This window comes from Ochotona princeps, chromosome 10 (genome assembly GCF_030435755.1).
Source record: "Ochotona princeps isolate mOchPri1 chromosome 10, mOchPri1.hap1, whole genome shotgun sequence".
Classification (NCBI taxonomy): domain Eukaryota; kingdom Metazoa; phylum Chordata; class Mammalia; order Lagomorpha; family Ochotonidae; genus Ochotona; species Ochotona princeps.
The window spans coordinates 13,292,087-13,306,231 of record NC_080841.1 but is presented as its reverse complement, the minus strand read 5'-3'; the positions used below and the strand labels follow the sequence as shown (position 1 = coordinate 13,306,231).

General features: G+C 52.3%; 1 protein-coding gene across 7 annotated transcripts in view; it reads right to left on the bottom strand.

The window, feature by feature from the left end:
* NAV1 (neuron navigator 1) overlaps nucleotides 1-14,145 on the bottom strand; it is a 212,590-nt gene that overhangs the window by 11,716 nt on the left and 186,729 nt on the right. For 4 of the 7 annotated variants that reach the window (XM_058668994.1, XM_058668992.1, XM_058668996.1 and 1 more), the window contains 9 exons: nucleotides 13,395-13,565; nucleotides 12,333-12,385; nucleotides 11,770-11,793; nucleotides 11,583-11,660; nucleotides 9,045-9,128; nucleotides 8,781-8,892; nucleotides 3,934-4,055; nucleotides 525-721; nucleotides 90-285 (listed from right to left, as the gene is read on the bottom strand). In XM_058668994.1, coding sequence (XP_058524977.1) covers nucleotides 90-285; nucleotides 525-721; nucleotides 3,934-4,055; nucleotides 8,781-8,892; nucleotides 9,045-9,128; nucleotides 11,583-11,660; nucleotides 11,770-11,793; nucleotides 12,333-12,385; nucleotides 13,395-13,565 — 1,037 coding nt within the window. The remainder of the gene's footprint in view (nucleotides 1-89; nucleotides 286-524; nucleotides 722-3,933; nucleotides 4,056-8,780; nucleotides 8,893-9,044; nucleotides 9,129-11,582; nucleotides 11,661-11,769; nucleotides 11,794-12,332; nucleotides 12,386-13,394; nucleotides 13,566-14,145) is intronic. The other 3 variants (XM_058668995.1, XM_058668993.1, XM_058668998.1) reach the window with 1 other exon arrangement.

Genomic DNA, 14,145 nt, shown 5'->3' with positions numbered 1-14,145 from the left:
GTGGGAGAACAGACAAGGCAGGGCAGCAGGGTGGGACACATCTCAAGGCCGGGTCTCCCTTTCCTGCCGCTGTCTGCCCAAGCACCGACCTGCATGTTGTGCATGGTTTCCCGGAGCTGGTCCAGTTGGTGGGCGGAGTTGAGGGCCTCAAGGCGGATGTCTGTGAGCTTCATCTCCTTCTCCCACAGCTCCGAGCGCAGCTCCGAGACCTCCTTTTTCTCTGGCTCCTCTTCTTCATTGCTGTGGAATAGCCTGGCAGCATGGGGAGCTGACTGAGCAGGGGCCCTGCAAGAGAGCAAGGGTCAAGCCAAGCTACAGAGAGGAGCAACTGAGTAGCCCTGGGTGGCAGGTGTGATTCCTACTGCTTGCAGATGACCACTCAGGGGACAGGCAGGGTCCACCTGCTGGGCTCACATACCCAGGGAGAGAAGGTGAGAGGAACCATGTCCAGGGCCAACTCTGGCCAGCAGCTGACACTGGAAGCTGACTTGGGGCAGGGGAGTAGGAGGCTAGACGGCACTTACTCAGGGACATCAGTGCCCACAGAGGAGGAGTTGGAGGACTTGATGGAGGGAGAGGCAGTCTCCGTGGAACCGTGCTGGAGCTTGGGGGATGAGGGGGCAGAGGAGTCGGGCGTGGCAATCTCCTCGATATCGGAGTACGAGGAGGCGGACTTGGGGCCTTTTTTAATACTGAAGGCTTTGTTGAAGGAACTTCGGAGCTGGAAAAAAGCAGACCCAGGGCAGGGGCTGTTAGGTCTCCACTCTGCAGAGGACTGGAGCTTCGTCGACAGAAAAGGGTGCAGACAGGGGCTTGAGTGGTTAAGCTTCCCTTTAGGAGGCTTCACTTGAGTGTGGAGGTGAGCAGAAGGGCTCAGGTGGGTGAGGGGAGGGATGAGGGATAAGGGCAATAGTGGGCTCTTCTGGCTTGCTGCTCTCATAAGCAATGGGAACGTCCTAGATTTTCTCTCTCCCATGAGGGTGGGGGACTGGGTCCCTGATGGAGACAGAGAGAATTTCCCAGGGGTGCTGTGTCTACCCCTCAGCCATCTAACCCTGCCTTCTCAAGCAGACCCAGGCTGGTCAGTCTAGAAGGCCCCTACACTCCAGGTCTCAGGATGCACCTCCAGCTGAGGCTCATGATAAGCCCAGCACCCCTCAATCAAAAACTAATGGCACAATTCTGTAGCGAGCAAGAGAAAGCAGTGCTCTCAAGTTTCTTGGAGTATTTCATCTGTCCTGACCAGCCCAGCCCAGCAGGTTTAAGACAACCAAAAAAAGCACATTTTACTATTTCAAAGTTTCCAGGAACCATGGTATTTCCTTAGAATACCTGAGGCATTACAATGGGACCACTGCCTGCTGCTTCTGTGACTGATGAGCTTAAGTGTCAGGGATGGAAGCCAGGGATGCAAACCGGAGTCCTGTCCCACACCCATCCACATGCATTCGGACAGCATGCACACGCGCACACACAGGGACATGGACACGGAATGGCAGCAGGAGACAGAGTCAAGGAGGGGTCCGAGGCTGCAGGGGACAAAGGCAAACCCATCTGGGAGTCAGTGAGAAAAGAAGGGGACCTCTGAGCTTCCTACGTGTGTCTCCTGGAACACAGCCAGGTTGCCAGGTGCTGGGCAGAGCTACTGGGACAATCACAGGTGCACCAACCTGGCCACACAAAGCTTTGAGTGGAAGCCAGTGTATGCAGCTGGCTGGCTGCAGGGGACTTGGCCCCACCAAGCAGTCAAGGCTCAGAAGCACCATCAAGCTCATTTCTCCACAGAGGAGAAACAGAGGCTGGCAGTACCCAGCAACTAACTTGCCTGACACTGCATGTTTCATGGAAGACCTGGGACTGGCACTCAGCCTCATGGGAAGGGGTGTGTGTGCGCATGTATGTTTGTGTACACCCATTTGCACACCCATGTGCGAGCAGACAGATCCCATGACCACAATCTGCCAGGTGCAGCAGTCCTCTAAGATCACTAAGATCCCCAAGCATGAACAGTGCTCCTTGAGTAGTTCAGTATCTGAAAACTGGAACTGCTGGATGTTATGTGGCTAACGGTTGCATGGTTAAGTAAGTTCCAGAAAGAGTGAACAAGTGGCCAGAGACAACAACTCTGGGAGAGCTCAGAATATCTCCTGTGCAGGTGGGCACCACAGAAGCACAGTGCTTCTCAAACTTACTGCACTTTCTAGGGAGTATCTCATTGGAGGGGTGACCTGCGGAACACACTTTTGAGAAATGCCCATCTAACGAGCCAGTTTAAATGCTTATGTTCTACCACACACGGTCAGGGTTCTGCCTCTTGTGGGTCTTCTCCTTGCCCCACTGCTTCCCTCCCACCAGCGTCTGAGGGTAAAGTATTCTAACACATCCCTCTTCTCCGATCACAATACCAGCTCAATGTAACTTTGGCCTTCTCCATGGTGTGTTCCTTGTCCACTGTCACTCCTGTGGCACGTCCTGCCTGAAGGTTTTGGCATCGTCGGACTGGTATTTTATATGCCCCACATTGCTTCTGTCTCTCCAGCAGTACTGCTGTTCCTTACTGAGATGACTGGCTCCATCTTTCATATCCTTGCTAAGGCCCCTAGCTTGTATTTGTCTTGGGTTACGTGTTGTGATCCCTAAAACCTCTCTGGGAACTCCATGGACATGCAGGCTTGAGGGCACCCCAAGCTGGACCATGTCCCTCCTCTACCTTGCTGCATACTACTCTAGAGAATCTTCCGACCAAATCCAAATGGAACTGCTTTCTGGAAAGTGTGTTTATAAAAAGAACTTTCACCCCATGGCTCTTCCATTTTCAGCTGCTAGCCTTAATGGCTCATTTTCTTAGTTTCTTAACAGACAGCAGGAACTCAATTTGAATGGCTTCAACAGGCCAAGTTTATCCCTGAGGAGGGCAGCAGGAGATAGGTTTGGGTTCTGTTTGACATGCCCATTTGACCCCTAGCCAGACCACGCCTCTGTTGTCAGGTGGGGTAGCTGTGGATGGACCATGCAGTGGAGTGAGTCAGGGACTCTGCGGTGGCAGTTGCGGTTAGTGTTATGAGTGGTTGTTCTTTGTCTTAGGAGGTGAGAGTGGCTTGGGAAGTAGGAAAGGTATGGCAAAGGGAAAGAGAAAATAAGGGAGAAGAACCGGGTCTCTTACCTCATAGACCTGGAAAAAAATAGGGATTTGAAGTCAGCATTTGGAAGGAAACAAAACAAAACAAAACAAAACAAAAACAAAAACAAAAAAAGCAACGCTTAATCACTCATTTCACACAACTACATGTGTACCGCATGAAGACCAGTGGGGTCTTATTGATAGGGGACAGGGGAGCAAGAGGCCTGGCCTACAGCTTTCCCCCTAACGTGGTCAGCAACAGTTGCTGATGGTTCTAGACCTGCCTGGAGACCTTCAGAAAGTTCATCTGAAAGTTGGTTTAGGGTCACCTGGGGAGAAATACACACACACACACACACACACACACGCACAAAAACACAAAATTATTACTGAGCTGGCAAGCTAAAAGATCCTTTGGAAGCTGCATAAACACTCCAAAAACTGAAGATATGACCTCCAGCAGCATCTAAACTAAACTGCTTTGTCCTTAATATCTCCTCTCCGTAGTGTGAAAGGGTACAGGGAGCTAGGCCAGGTAGCTGATACACCATTCCCTTCGTTGGCTGTCAAATACACTTGGCCTAACTAGTACGGAGAGGCCTAGCAAAGCAGGTGCAAATGAAGGCTGCAGGGAGTGACCTGGGAACGGGAGGACTCAGCAGATCTTGCCCTGAGCAGACTTCCAACTGGCACTCAGTACTACAGAGGACTCCATCTTGTGTAAATTCCACAATGATTCAATCCATGCGCCAAGGGGGAATGGACGATCCACCATGTTCTCCGCAGTTCCCACTCCCAGAGCCTGTACCTACCCAGCTCTTCTTCTTCTTCTTTTTGGCATCAGCATCCTTGCCACTGCCAATGCTGGAATGGCTAGTGATGCTGTTGAGGCTTGAGATGCTGTCCGAGGAGTTCTGTCTCTTGATCCGAAGTTCTAAGGATCAAGCACAGTCATGAAGAATGTAAGACTTAAGGCGAGCTTAGCTGAAGAGGGCAAGACAGGAGGGAACCCACCAGCTCCTAAATCCAAATTATTCTCTGGGGCTGGCATTGCGGGGTAGCGGGTTAGGCTGCTGCCATATCAGAGTTCGGTTGCTGTGATTTTATTTTTTTTAAAGATTTATTTTATTTTTATTGCAAAGTCATATATATATATATATGACAGAGAGCAATATCTTCCGTCCGATGATTCACTCCACAAGTCACTGCAACGGCTGGTGACTTGGAAAGCGCTGCCCTCCTCTGCAGCTGATGTGGACATGACACGGAGCACACGGTGTGCTCCATTTTAATTTTCCAGTCAGAATTCTGTAAGTTGGACCAGCTGAAAGCTATCATTGGCTATCATTTCTGATCGTTGGTCATATTCAGTGAGGGCACAAACAAAACGAGTTTTTTCCCTTGAAAATTTATGGTGGTTGTCTGCCACCGTGGGCTTCGTCTTCAACTTCACTTTGCCCCTTCTTAAAATGACTTATCCATTTTTTTCTAAAGATTTATTTATTTTTATTACAAAGTCAGATATACAGAGAGGAGGAGATACAGAGAGGAAGATCTTCCGTCCGATGATTCACTCCCCAAGTGACTGCAATGGCCAGTACTGCGCCGAGCTGAAGCCGGGAGCCAGGAACCTGTTCCGGGTCTCCCACACTGGTGCAGGGTCCCAAAGCTTTGGGCCGTCCTCAACTGCTTTCCCAGGCCACAAGCAGGGAGCTGGATGGGAAGTGGAGCTGCCGGGATTAGAACCGGCACCCATATGGGATCCCGGGGCGTTCAAGGTGAGGACTTTAGCTGCTAGGCCACCGCGCTGAGCCCTGACTTATCCATTTGTAAACTGTTGATTTCCTCGCAGCATCGGTCCCAGGAACTTGCCATCAGGCATTAACGACTTCACTAATGATTTCACCAATGATTTCTTCCTTGCAAGCTTCACCATAAATTTTATCTTTGTTCTTGTTCTAAATTTAGCAGAATTCATGTTGCTGCAAACCAATGTCTCACCCTTCTCAGTGTCTCAAATTAGATCCTCTTCAGGCAAGTTATAACGAGTTGGTTTGAATTCTTTTGGGCGCAAAGCAATTCTATAATCCTGAATTGGATTTGTTTTTCATAATTCACACTTTCCTTAGGAAACCTTTGAAAATCTCTTGTATGTTTGATTGCATGCTTGGATTATGATTTCTGAAAAAATCATAGGAACTATCAGCAGTGTCTACCCTTGGGGAACAGGACTTGGAGGGCTGGCTTGGGGGAGGGATTTTGTTTTTAACCACATAAGCCTTTTGTGCAGTTTACATAGGGACTGGCAAACATTTCCTGAGAAGGGCCAGATACTCAACCACTCAGCTCTGCTGTGTCAACATTAAAGTTGCTGGCACGTAAATTACTGAGTGTGATCAGGAACAACAAAATTCTACTTAAAAACATGTAGGGAGTGTGATTTGGCTAATGGGCCACGGTTGCTTACCCCTACTTTTTGTTTATCTCCAGAATATATACTGCGTTCAGATAAAAATCAATTTAACTGAGGGCTGGTATTATAGAGCAGTGGGTTAAGCCACTAACAATGACACCAGCAAATCATATGAATGTTGGTTCAAGTCCTAGATGCTCTATTTTTGATGCAGCTTTCTGCTAATGCACCTGGGAAAGCAACAAAAGACTCCCTAAGTCTTTGGACCCCTACCACCCATGTGGGAGATCCAGACAGAATTCCAGGCTTCTGATTTCAGTATGGTTCAGTCCTGGTTGTTGGAGCCATTTGGGAAGTAAACCAGCAGAAAGATCTGTTTTTTCTTCTCTCTGCCTTTCAAATGAATAAAATAAATCCTTCAAAAAATCAGTTTAACTGGGATTAGTTCATTATAAATAAAATGAAGTATAACAAAATAAATACATGAATTTGGCTTCCATAGGTCAATTTAAAGTTTCAATGAGTTATATGTCTATCAGTTAAACTTAAAAAATGTTATACAGTATGTTTAAGAGCAAAGAATAGGTTATAAAATCAAATATTACTCAGAAAGTTAGGAAATCTTTTGGACATTTTCATTTTGTGCTGTGTGCCTTCAGTAAAACTAGCAAATAAGTAGGAAAAAAATGTTTGTATCCTCAACCCTTGAGAAACTTAAAATTTGGGTGGGCACTGCAGCACACTGCTGCTTTTTGCAACACAGACATCCCATATCTAAGCCGTGGGTCTGTCCCAGCAGCTCCTTTTGTGATGCAGCTCCCTGCTCATGCACCTGGAAGAGCGGCAATGGTCCTAGTTCTTGGGTCCCTGGCACCCATGTGGAAGGCCCATATGGAGCTCCTGGCTTAGGCCTGGGTCCGTCTTTCTGTCTCTTCTTCTCCCTCTTTCTGTCACTCTGCCTTTCACATAAATAAATCTTAAAAAAAAAAGTAAGTTGAGATGCCTCTTCATGCTTACTGGGATGACTATTACAAGAAAGAGGACAATGAAAGTGTTGGCAAGAAGGGGAGGAACTGCAATCTGCAGCTATAGCTGGAAGGCACATGAAAGGCTCAGTTGCTGTGGAAGACTTTTCCACCAGGTCAGACCTAGAGGTCCCACATGCCCACTGGCAACATGGATGGAGCTTTAAAACCCCCTGCTGATCACAGAAGCCCACATAGAAGCCACAGAGGACCACGCACATAGGTGCGTGGTCATAAGAGGCAAATTCCTGAAGACAGAAAGGGGACTTGTGGTTCACAAGGAGGAGCAGAAAATGAGCAAGGGGTTTCAGTATGAGCTGATAAAAGTGTGGAATTAGAGATGATGGTTGGTCACACAGCCTTACAAATATGCTAAAGACCACTGCCCTGTGGACTCCGCAAGCGTGAATTTTACAGTATGAGAATCGTGTCTCAACTTTCATAAAAACTTGTAGAAGCTACTGGGTAGATGTGCACACCAGAGAAAGCATGTAAAGATGTGGCAGAGAGCTGAGGAGCCCTGGGAAACACCTGAAGAGGAGGGTGGGCAAAGGAATTGAGCAAAGGGCCAAGGGGAGATGGCAAGAACGACTTGCATGTCAGGCGAAGAGGAGTGGGCCACTTGCCTTGTGGCTAAGACACCAGCTGAGATAATATATCCTACATTAGAGTGCCTGGACATCCATCTTGTCCCTCTGCTGATTCCAGATTTCTGTGTACCCAGGCAGGCAGTGGTAATGGAGCAAGTGGCTGGGTCCTTACTCCCAACATGGAAGACCTGTATTGAGTTCCCAGCCCCCACTCTGTCCTGACCCAACTCCATGCTTGTGGTGGGCACTGGGGAGTGAACTAGTCCATGGGAACTTGTACCTCTCTGTGTCTCTCAAATAAATAAAACAGGAAGCTGGGGGTGGGGAAGAGTTTAATGAAGAAAGATGGGATGCCTCTTGGGGGATCAGCAGATAGGAGATGCCTGGCACTAGGCTGGGCGTCAGCACACATTCTCTTGACTTCAAACAATGAACTTCTTCTCACCAGGTGTTACCTCCATCCCATGGAAGTCAAGGAAAGTGAGTACAAACAGTAAGTTGGATTTTTTGGGAAACAGGGGTCACTGGGACCTTAGATGAAAGTTCTGGTAGAGTGATGGTGACAGAAGAATAAAAATTATAACAGGGTTAGGTGTGAAAACGAGGTAAGTAGGCTCGTGAAGGAGGAAATAGCTAAGATGATCTTAGAAAGTAGCCAACATGATGACGCAGCAGGCTAATCCTCAGCTTGTGGCACCAGCATCCTGTTTGGGCACCAGTTCGAGTCCTGGTTGCTCTACTTCCAATTCCATTTTCTGCTAATGCACCTGGGAAAGCCAGGAGATAGTCCAAGGCCTTGGGCCCCTGCACCTATATAGGAGATCTAGAAGAAGCTCCTCATTCCCAACTTCGAACTGGCCCATCCCTGGTCTTTGTAGCTGTTTGGGGATTGAATCAGCGGATAGAAGATCTCTGTCCTTAGGCCGAAGGGGTAGCATCTTTCAACAAAATAGGAGACAGAAACAAGGACCAAACTGGTCCAAACCAATGGAATTGGCAGGAGTGGATGGAGTTCTCACTGGAAGCTGCTAACTGTGCTCCCTGGGGGGTGGGGAGGACGCAAGGGCCACACTTAGATGACTGACGCCCTGGCAGGGTGAGATGCCAGAGGACACTGCATAGTGGGGCCTGTTTACAGTGCAATGGGAGAAAAAATTGCCTGCAGACAGGAAGGGAGCCAGGGCATCCAAGAGGCCTGGAGCAGACTCCTCCCTTTCCCAACCCCAACTGTCAGCAGCCAGGCTGGCCGACTGCTGATGGCTCCAAAGGATATGCCATCTGAGCCCTGCAAAACCTCCACTTCCTGTGGCTGCCTCAGTAGTGTCCCGCTTTGATGGAGCCCACATGAGCGTGGATACACAGCAGGACCATGTGACTGTGCTTGGTGCAGGCTCTGTGATGGCTTGGGCCTGCAGGGCAAGGCCAAGGCCCACTGGCCCAAGGGGTTCAGTGAGCCTCTTGTGCTTGCTCCCATCCTCTGGATGGTGAGCCCTGCCCCCGGGAGCTCAGGCTTTGGCTCCTTGGAATTTGCTATGGTCTCTAGTGTATCATGGGCTCTGATAAAAACCTGTGAAAGGTACCCTGGCCGGCACGTGGCCGCTCTCCCTGCACCCATAGCACAGTGCCCCCACCTTTGGGCGTGGCCTCCGAGGCATTGAGGGCTCCCTGAATAACAGCCTGGGCTTCTGAGTTCTTCTTCTTGAGAAAATCGATGGTTTCCCGCAGATCCAGCAGCTCGGTGTCCTGTGACAGAAGTGACAGGAATTTCCCCACTGGGTAGGGCAGTGGCACCAGGTGGCGAGCAGGTGCTGCCACTCGAGATAGGAAGTTGGCCCCAACCAATCTGTCCAGGAGTCCCTTTCCCATGCTGCCACCTCGTTCCCCGAATCGCCCACCTTCTCTTCGGCTGTCTCTGCCAGGTGTCGCAGGCGGGACGTCATGTTCACCAGGCTCTGCTCAAAAGCAGCCACGAGATTAGCCTGCAACAACACAAAGAGGGGTTCTTCACCTGCACACATTGGGCATGGCTGGGCAAAGGTGGCCATAGCCGCAGACAGAAGCCTAGTGGTGTCTGTGTCTCTGAGTCAAATGAGGCCCACAAACCCCCATGGAGCGTCCAGAGCGGACAATGCACCCTGGGCAGGAACGAGCTTCTTGAAGTCATGCAGACAATGGGAGGGTGGGTAGGCTCTGGGCATTCTGGCAGACTTGGAGGGGTTGTCATCTACCAGAGGCACGTGCCCAAGACATGTGGGGGCATCTGGGGTGGGAGTCATGATATCTGGCTTGATCCTACTGCTTTGGTTGAACTCCCCACTGTGTAGGGATCTGGTCCTCCCAGGGGCAGCTGCTCCGACTGCTCCCAGGGGCCTTAGTTTAGCGACCGGACCTGTTGCCAAGCTGCTCCCAGATCTTTGCTCTGTTCGTGATGGACATGCCGCCATTTGGCCACTAGGTGTCAGGTGTGCTTCACAAGAGGTGGAGGAGGCAGCAGGCGACCTCTGTGTCAAAGGCAGCCTAGGGAGGGCTGAGGGGGAGCTGAGACCTACCCCACTGTGGGGTGGGGGTAAAGTGGAATGGGCACAGTTCCAATTCTTGGTAGATTGGCACCAAGAAATCAGACAAGTGAAGGAAACTGTAGAGGCAATTGTGGTTTTCACCCATGGCCCTGGGACACACATGGGGCCTGCCCATGTAAAGGCTTGGGTCTCACACAGGGAGGCATCAGGACCTGAGCAGTTTACATGTACCTGCTGCACAACGTACTGGTGTCCTCCCTCTCCACCTCACACTTCCTACACACTTTTCTACACCCCCATGTCTTTGCCTGCCTGTAAACTTCTGCTTACCTGCAGAACTCCTGCCCACCCTCCCACCCCACTGAGTGCTTATCCTGGCTCAGGGCAGGGATTTCTGCCCCTCCCACAGGTATGTCCCTCTATTTTCAGCAGCAGACGCGAGGACTGGTCAGACCCCCAGTCCATAAGCAGTGGGTCTGCAGAAAACAAACATGTGGGAGGGATTGGTGGCCGATGCCTGTCCTGGTCCATCCAGGCCGTGCCTTCCACCTCTTTCGCTTTAGCAGCTAGCAGATCCCACAGAACCTGACATGAGTCAGGTGGGATTACAGTATCCCCAAGAGAGCTGGGGGATCTCCCCCGAGTCCTGCTCCAGGGCAGGGCTTGGACCCTGGGCGAAAACCCGCCTCTGGGATGCAGGGGTCTCCATGGCATGTTTGGGTGCTGAGTGAGTCCTCATTTAGCCAAAGGGAACTTCCTGCTCCAAGGGGAAAAAAAAAATCACCCTCTGCACTCACTTTCTTGGCTCCAGCCCAGCCTTGATGGCACGATGGCTGGCAGATGGTAACATAAGTGAATCAGACATAATCATGTTCTCTGCCTCCCAGTGCCTCTCCCTCAAGCATCTCCCAGACATGAATTTCCTGTGGTGTGCAGGACGTGACCCAAGTCACCAGCCTCAGAGGTTGTGGCATGGCGGCAAGATGCTTCTTGTTGATGCTGCAATTTTTACAGGTCCCCAGGAATTGGGGGGAAAAGTGCTCCAACATGCAGGTATGCGTGCACCTGGCTAACTACCTGCAGGTCTATGGAAGGAGTGCTGAGGGAAGGCGGCGTAGTGAGAACTACTGCCGTCATTGTGTGGACTGGCAACATACAAGACCTGGTGGGGAGCCTTCCAACTGCTTCTAAAGGGGCGGGCCCAGGCCCGACAGCTGGGTTCCCCGGAAAGGAGAGGAAGGGAGAGAACCAGAAGTGACTGCGGAAACTGCAGACATGGCTCCTTTTGTACGAACGCTTGGAAAGCTCCTGCAGATCCGGCTCAGCTGTTGTTTACAGCTTCAGGGATGGTGGAGGGGGGATGGCTCATGTGCTCTGTGGCTGCAGCTTGGTCCCACGGGCGAAATCACCACCACCCGCTCAGAGGAGGTGACTCCGTCTCACCCAGCAGCCAAAGTGAGGCCGGAAAAACAAAAAGCCCCAAGTCACTGGGGACGGATCCTGGCTTAGGCCCTTTCTGCCAGCTGTCCGGGACTGCTGGGTATGAGCGAGTTCTGGGTGAAAGAGAATTGTAATGCCCAATGCAGTGCCTACATGTGACAAAGATGAGACACTCCCCAGGGCAGGGACAAAGGGGTCACCAGACTCAAGGTGGCCTGCACCTGTCCAATCCTGTCTCTCTCCAGGGAATTCAAAGGCCACCAGATATGAGCACACCCATTCCTGTCACTAATATGACTCAAGAGTAGGAGGACAGGGTCCCAGGTCTCCATGGGCGAGTGGGGAAGCTGCCCCATGCCGTGGCAGCCCCAGCCCACGGTGGTCTGTGTTAGAAGCCCTTCCTCTCTGGGGGAATTGTGGTCCGAATCTGGCCAGGACAACCGCGCAGCTCCTGTCCTACTCCACGGCACTCACGTTGGCAGAAAGCTGAGATGTCAAGGTGGCCACTTTCTCCTGGGATGACTCCAGTTCCCTACGGAGCTTCCGGATTTGCTGTAGAGGGAAGAGAAACTGAAACTACTGGTGGTGGGCGAAGCACGGGAAGTGGGCGGAAGTGGGGGGTGAAGCGGCATTAGTGAGCAGACGAAGCTTTGCGCCCTACCTCAGACTGCATCCTTTCCTCAGCCTGAAGAAGGGAGCGCGGGAGGAGAGAGAGAGGAAGGGCAGGCGGTTACTATGAAGGTGAAGTGCCAGGCCCCAGAGTCAGGTGAGGAACTCAGCAAGCGTGAGGCAGAGATGGAGGGGACTGACGGCCTAGAGTCCCACCCCTGCTGTTCAGGGGACTCAGCTTGGGGGTAGGGGTGCTAAACATATGGGTTCTTCTGGAATTCATGTGCAGACAGGGGGCTGTGTGACAAATCGCTGACCAGTTGGAAAATGAACTCTGACAGCCACCAACTTGAGGGGGCCATTCTGTTCCAGCAATCCAGGAACACTACCCCTCTTCTCTATGCAGCACCCCAGGTCAACTCTGCTCACTATGAGGCCCATGGAGCCCTGGAAACCTTCCCACTTCCCTTTGCCAGTCCCGCAGTACTCTGACAAGGGGGTGCCTCACACCCTCAAGGTGGAAGGAGGATACTCAGGCCCAGCTACCCCCAGAGTGGGCTCAGGGAGCATGGCATGGAGGGAGTGGAGGGGGTAGGGCAAGGTCAGCACTCTTACTGAGGAGTACGTGGAGGAGGCGCTGGAGGCCAGGGACAGCACAGAGCCGTGCACTGGAAGAGAGGAGAACGCAGAGTTAGTGCATGGTCCTGGGACAAGGGTGTCCTGGGTGGAGCCCCAAGGTAGGAGCTCCGGTTTTGATTCCGGAGGCCATCTGGAGCAAACAGAACCGGGGGACCCCAAGTGATGTCACTGCAGTCCCAAGCCGGCAGCTGGTGCCAGTGAGCCAGGGTCCTGGACACAGTTGGCCTCCTGTCTGTCTACAGACTCTGGCAGCCCAGGGTGGCGGGTGTCCCTCACACAGCCTGCTCCTTGGGTCACAGGGCAGGGAGGTGTGCAGAAACAGTTGTGGCTTGTTTTTCCAAGCTAGAGAATGGAAGATTCTCACGGAGCTGTTGAGCCACAGCGGCACTTCCGCCTGTGTCTCCTCTTTGCAGCCACCCCGGGGGCTCCTGCCTCAGTGCCTACCTAGCTGCTCCCCGGCCAGGTGCACATGGTGAATCCTTGTCTGAATAGGCGGCAATGTACCCCAAAATCACTGCCAAGAAGTGTGCCAGCCCTACAAGGCCTGGGCTTCAGCTTCTGACACCCACACGCATATCAACACAACAACCAGACAGCCCTGGGGAGCCACTCCGTGAAACATTCTGCAAAGAGGAATCAGATGCCTACTACTGTTTGAGGATTGAAGAGCTGCCAGGGGACCCATGTATCTTTTCTGTACATCTCAGAGAGACTGCAGGGCGGCAAGACTGGCTGGAAGGATGGGGTACACAGGCAGGGCTCTCTGAGTACCCCAAGGATACCAAGGAACCATGGCATGCCCGGTCTCCCTCCCACTGGCCCCAATGACAGATGTTCCATCCCAAAGCCCCAAGTCAGGAGATACCACCCAAGATTTCTGGGCCCCCAGATCCTACCAAGGTATGGGAAGAACTGAAATGGCCCAAGTCCATGTTCTGTGAAGAGTGTGTATGTGTGTTTGTGTGTGTGTGGTGGAGGTGGCGGTGGGGACCCAGCAGGACTGGAATGAGCGTGAACCGCGCTGGCATGAAGTCTCACCATCATCCGTGGGGTCTCGGAAGGATCCTGACCGAATCATCCCTTTGGATCTCTCGGCCAGGGACAGGGTGCTCCCCATTTGGGAGCCGCTGTATAGCTCGAAGGCCGCCTCGTGGGTGGGGATGCTGTTGGAGCGGGTGATTCTTGGCGTGGTGGCCGCAGTGGGACTCACTGGAAGGACAGAGGGAGGGGACGGGAAAGGGGGAGGGAGGGCAGGAGAAGAGGCAGGGGCATCAGCTCTTGGGGCCCTTGGCAGCTGGCACGCACTGGGAGTGTAAGAAGCCAATGGGGTGGGGGTGGGAGTAGGAAAGGAGGAGCAGGTGGGGCAGGGGGAGTGTGCAGGCAGCTGGTGGCTAAGAGCGGGGTCCCCTGTGGGAGAGCAAACCCTAGTAGAGAAGGACCTGCTGCCTGGGCTGGAGGTCTTCCCGTGACCCTGGCCGCTGAGGCTGGGGGCCTGGCAGCTCTTCCGAAACATTCCCATGGCGGGGATGTGCCATCCCCGATGGAAATGGGATGGTGTGGTTCTCTCATGCACAGCAGTTGGCAGCTTGGGAGGACTGAGAATTCAGACTGAGATTGGGATCCAAAGGATGCGAAAGAATCAGCCAGAAAAGGGTGTGGCCCTACGGAATGGTGGCCCTCCATGCCCAGCCTTTCCCTGGCTTGGAGGCCAGACATGGCTGTGGCAGGCAACAGGCTCTGCTGCATCCTGCTTGCCTGCGGGAACCTTCCTGCTCCCCTCCGCCCCGTC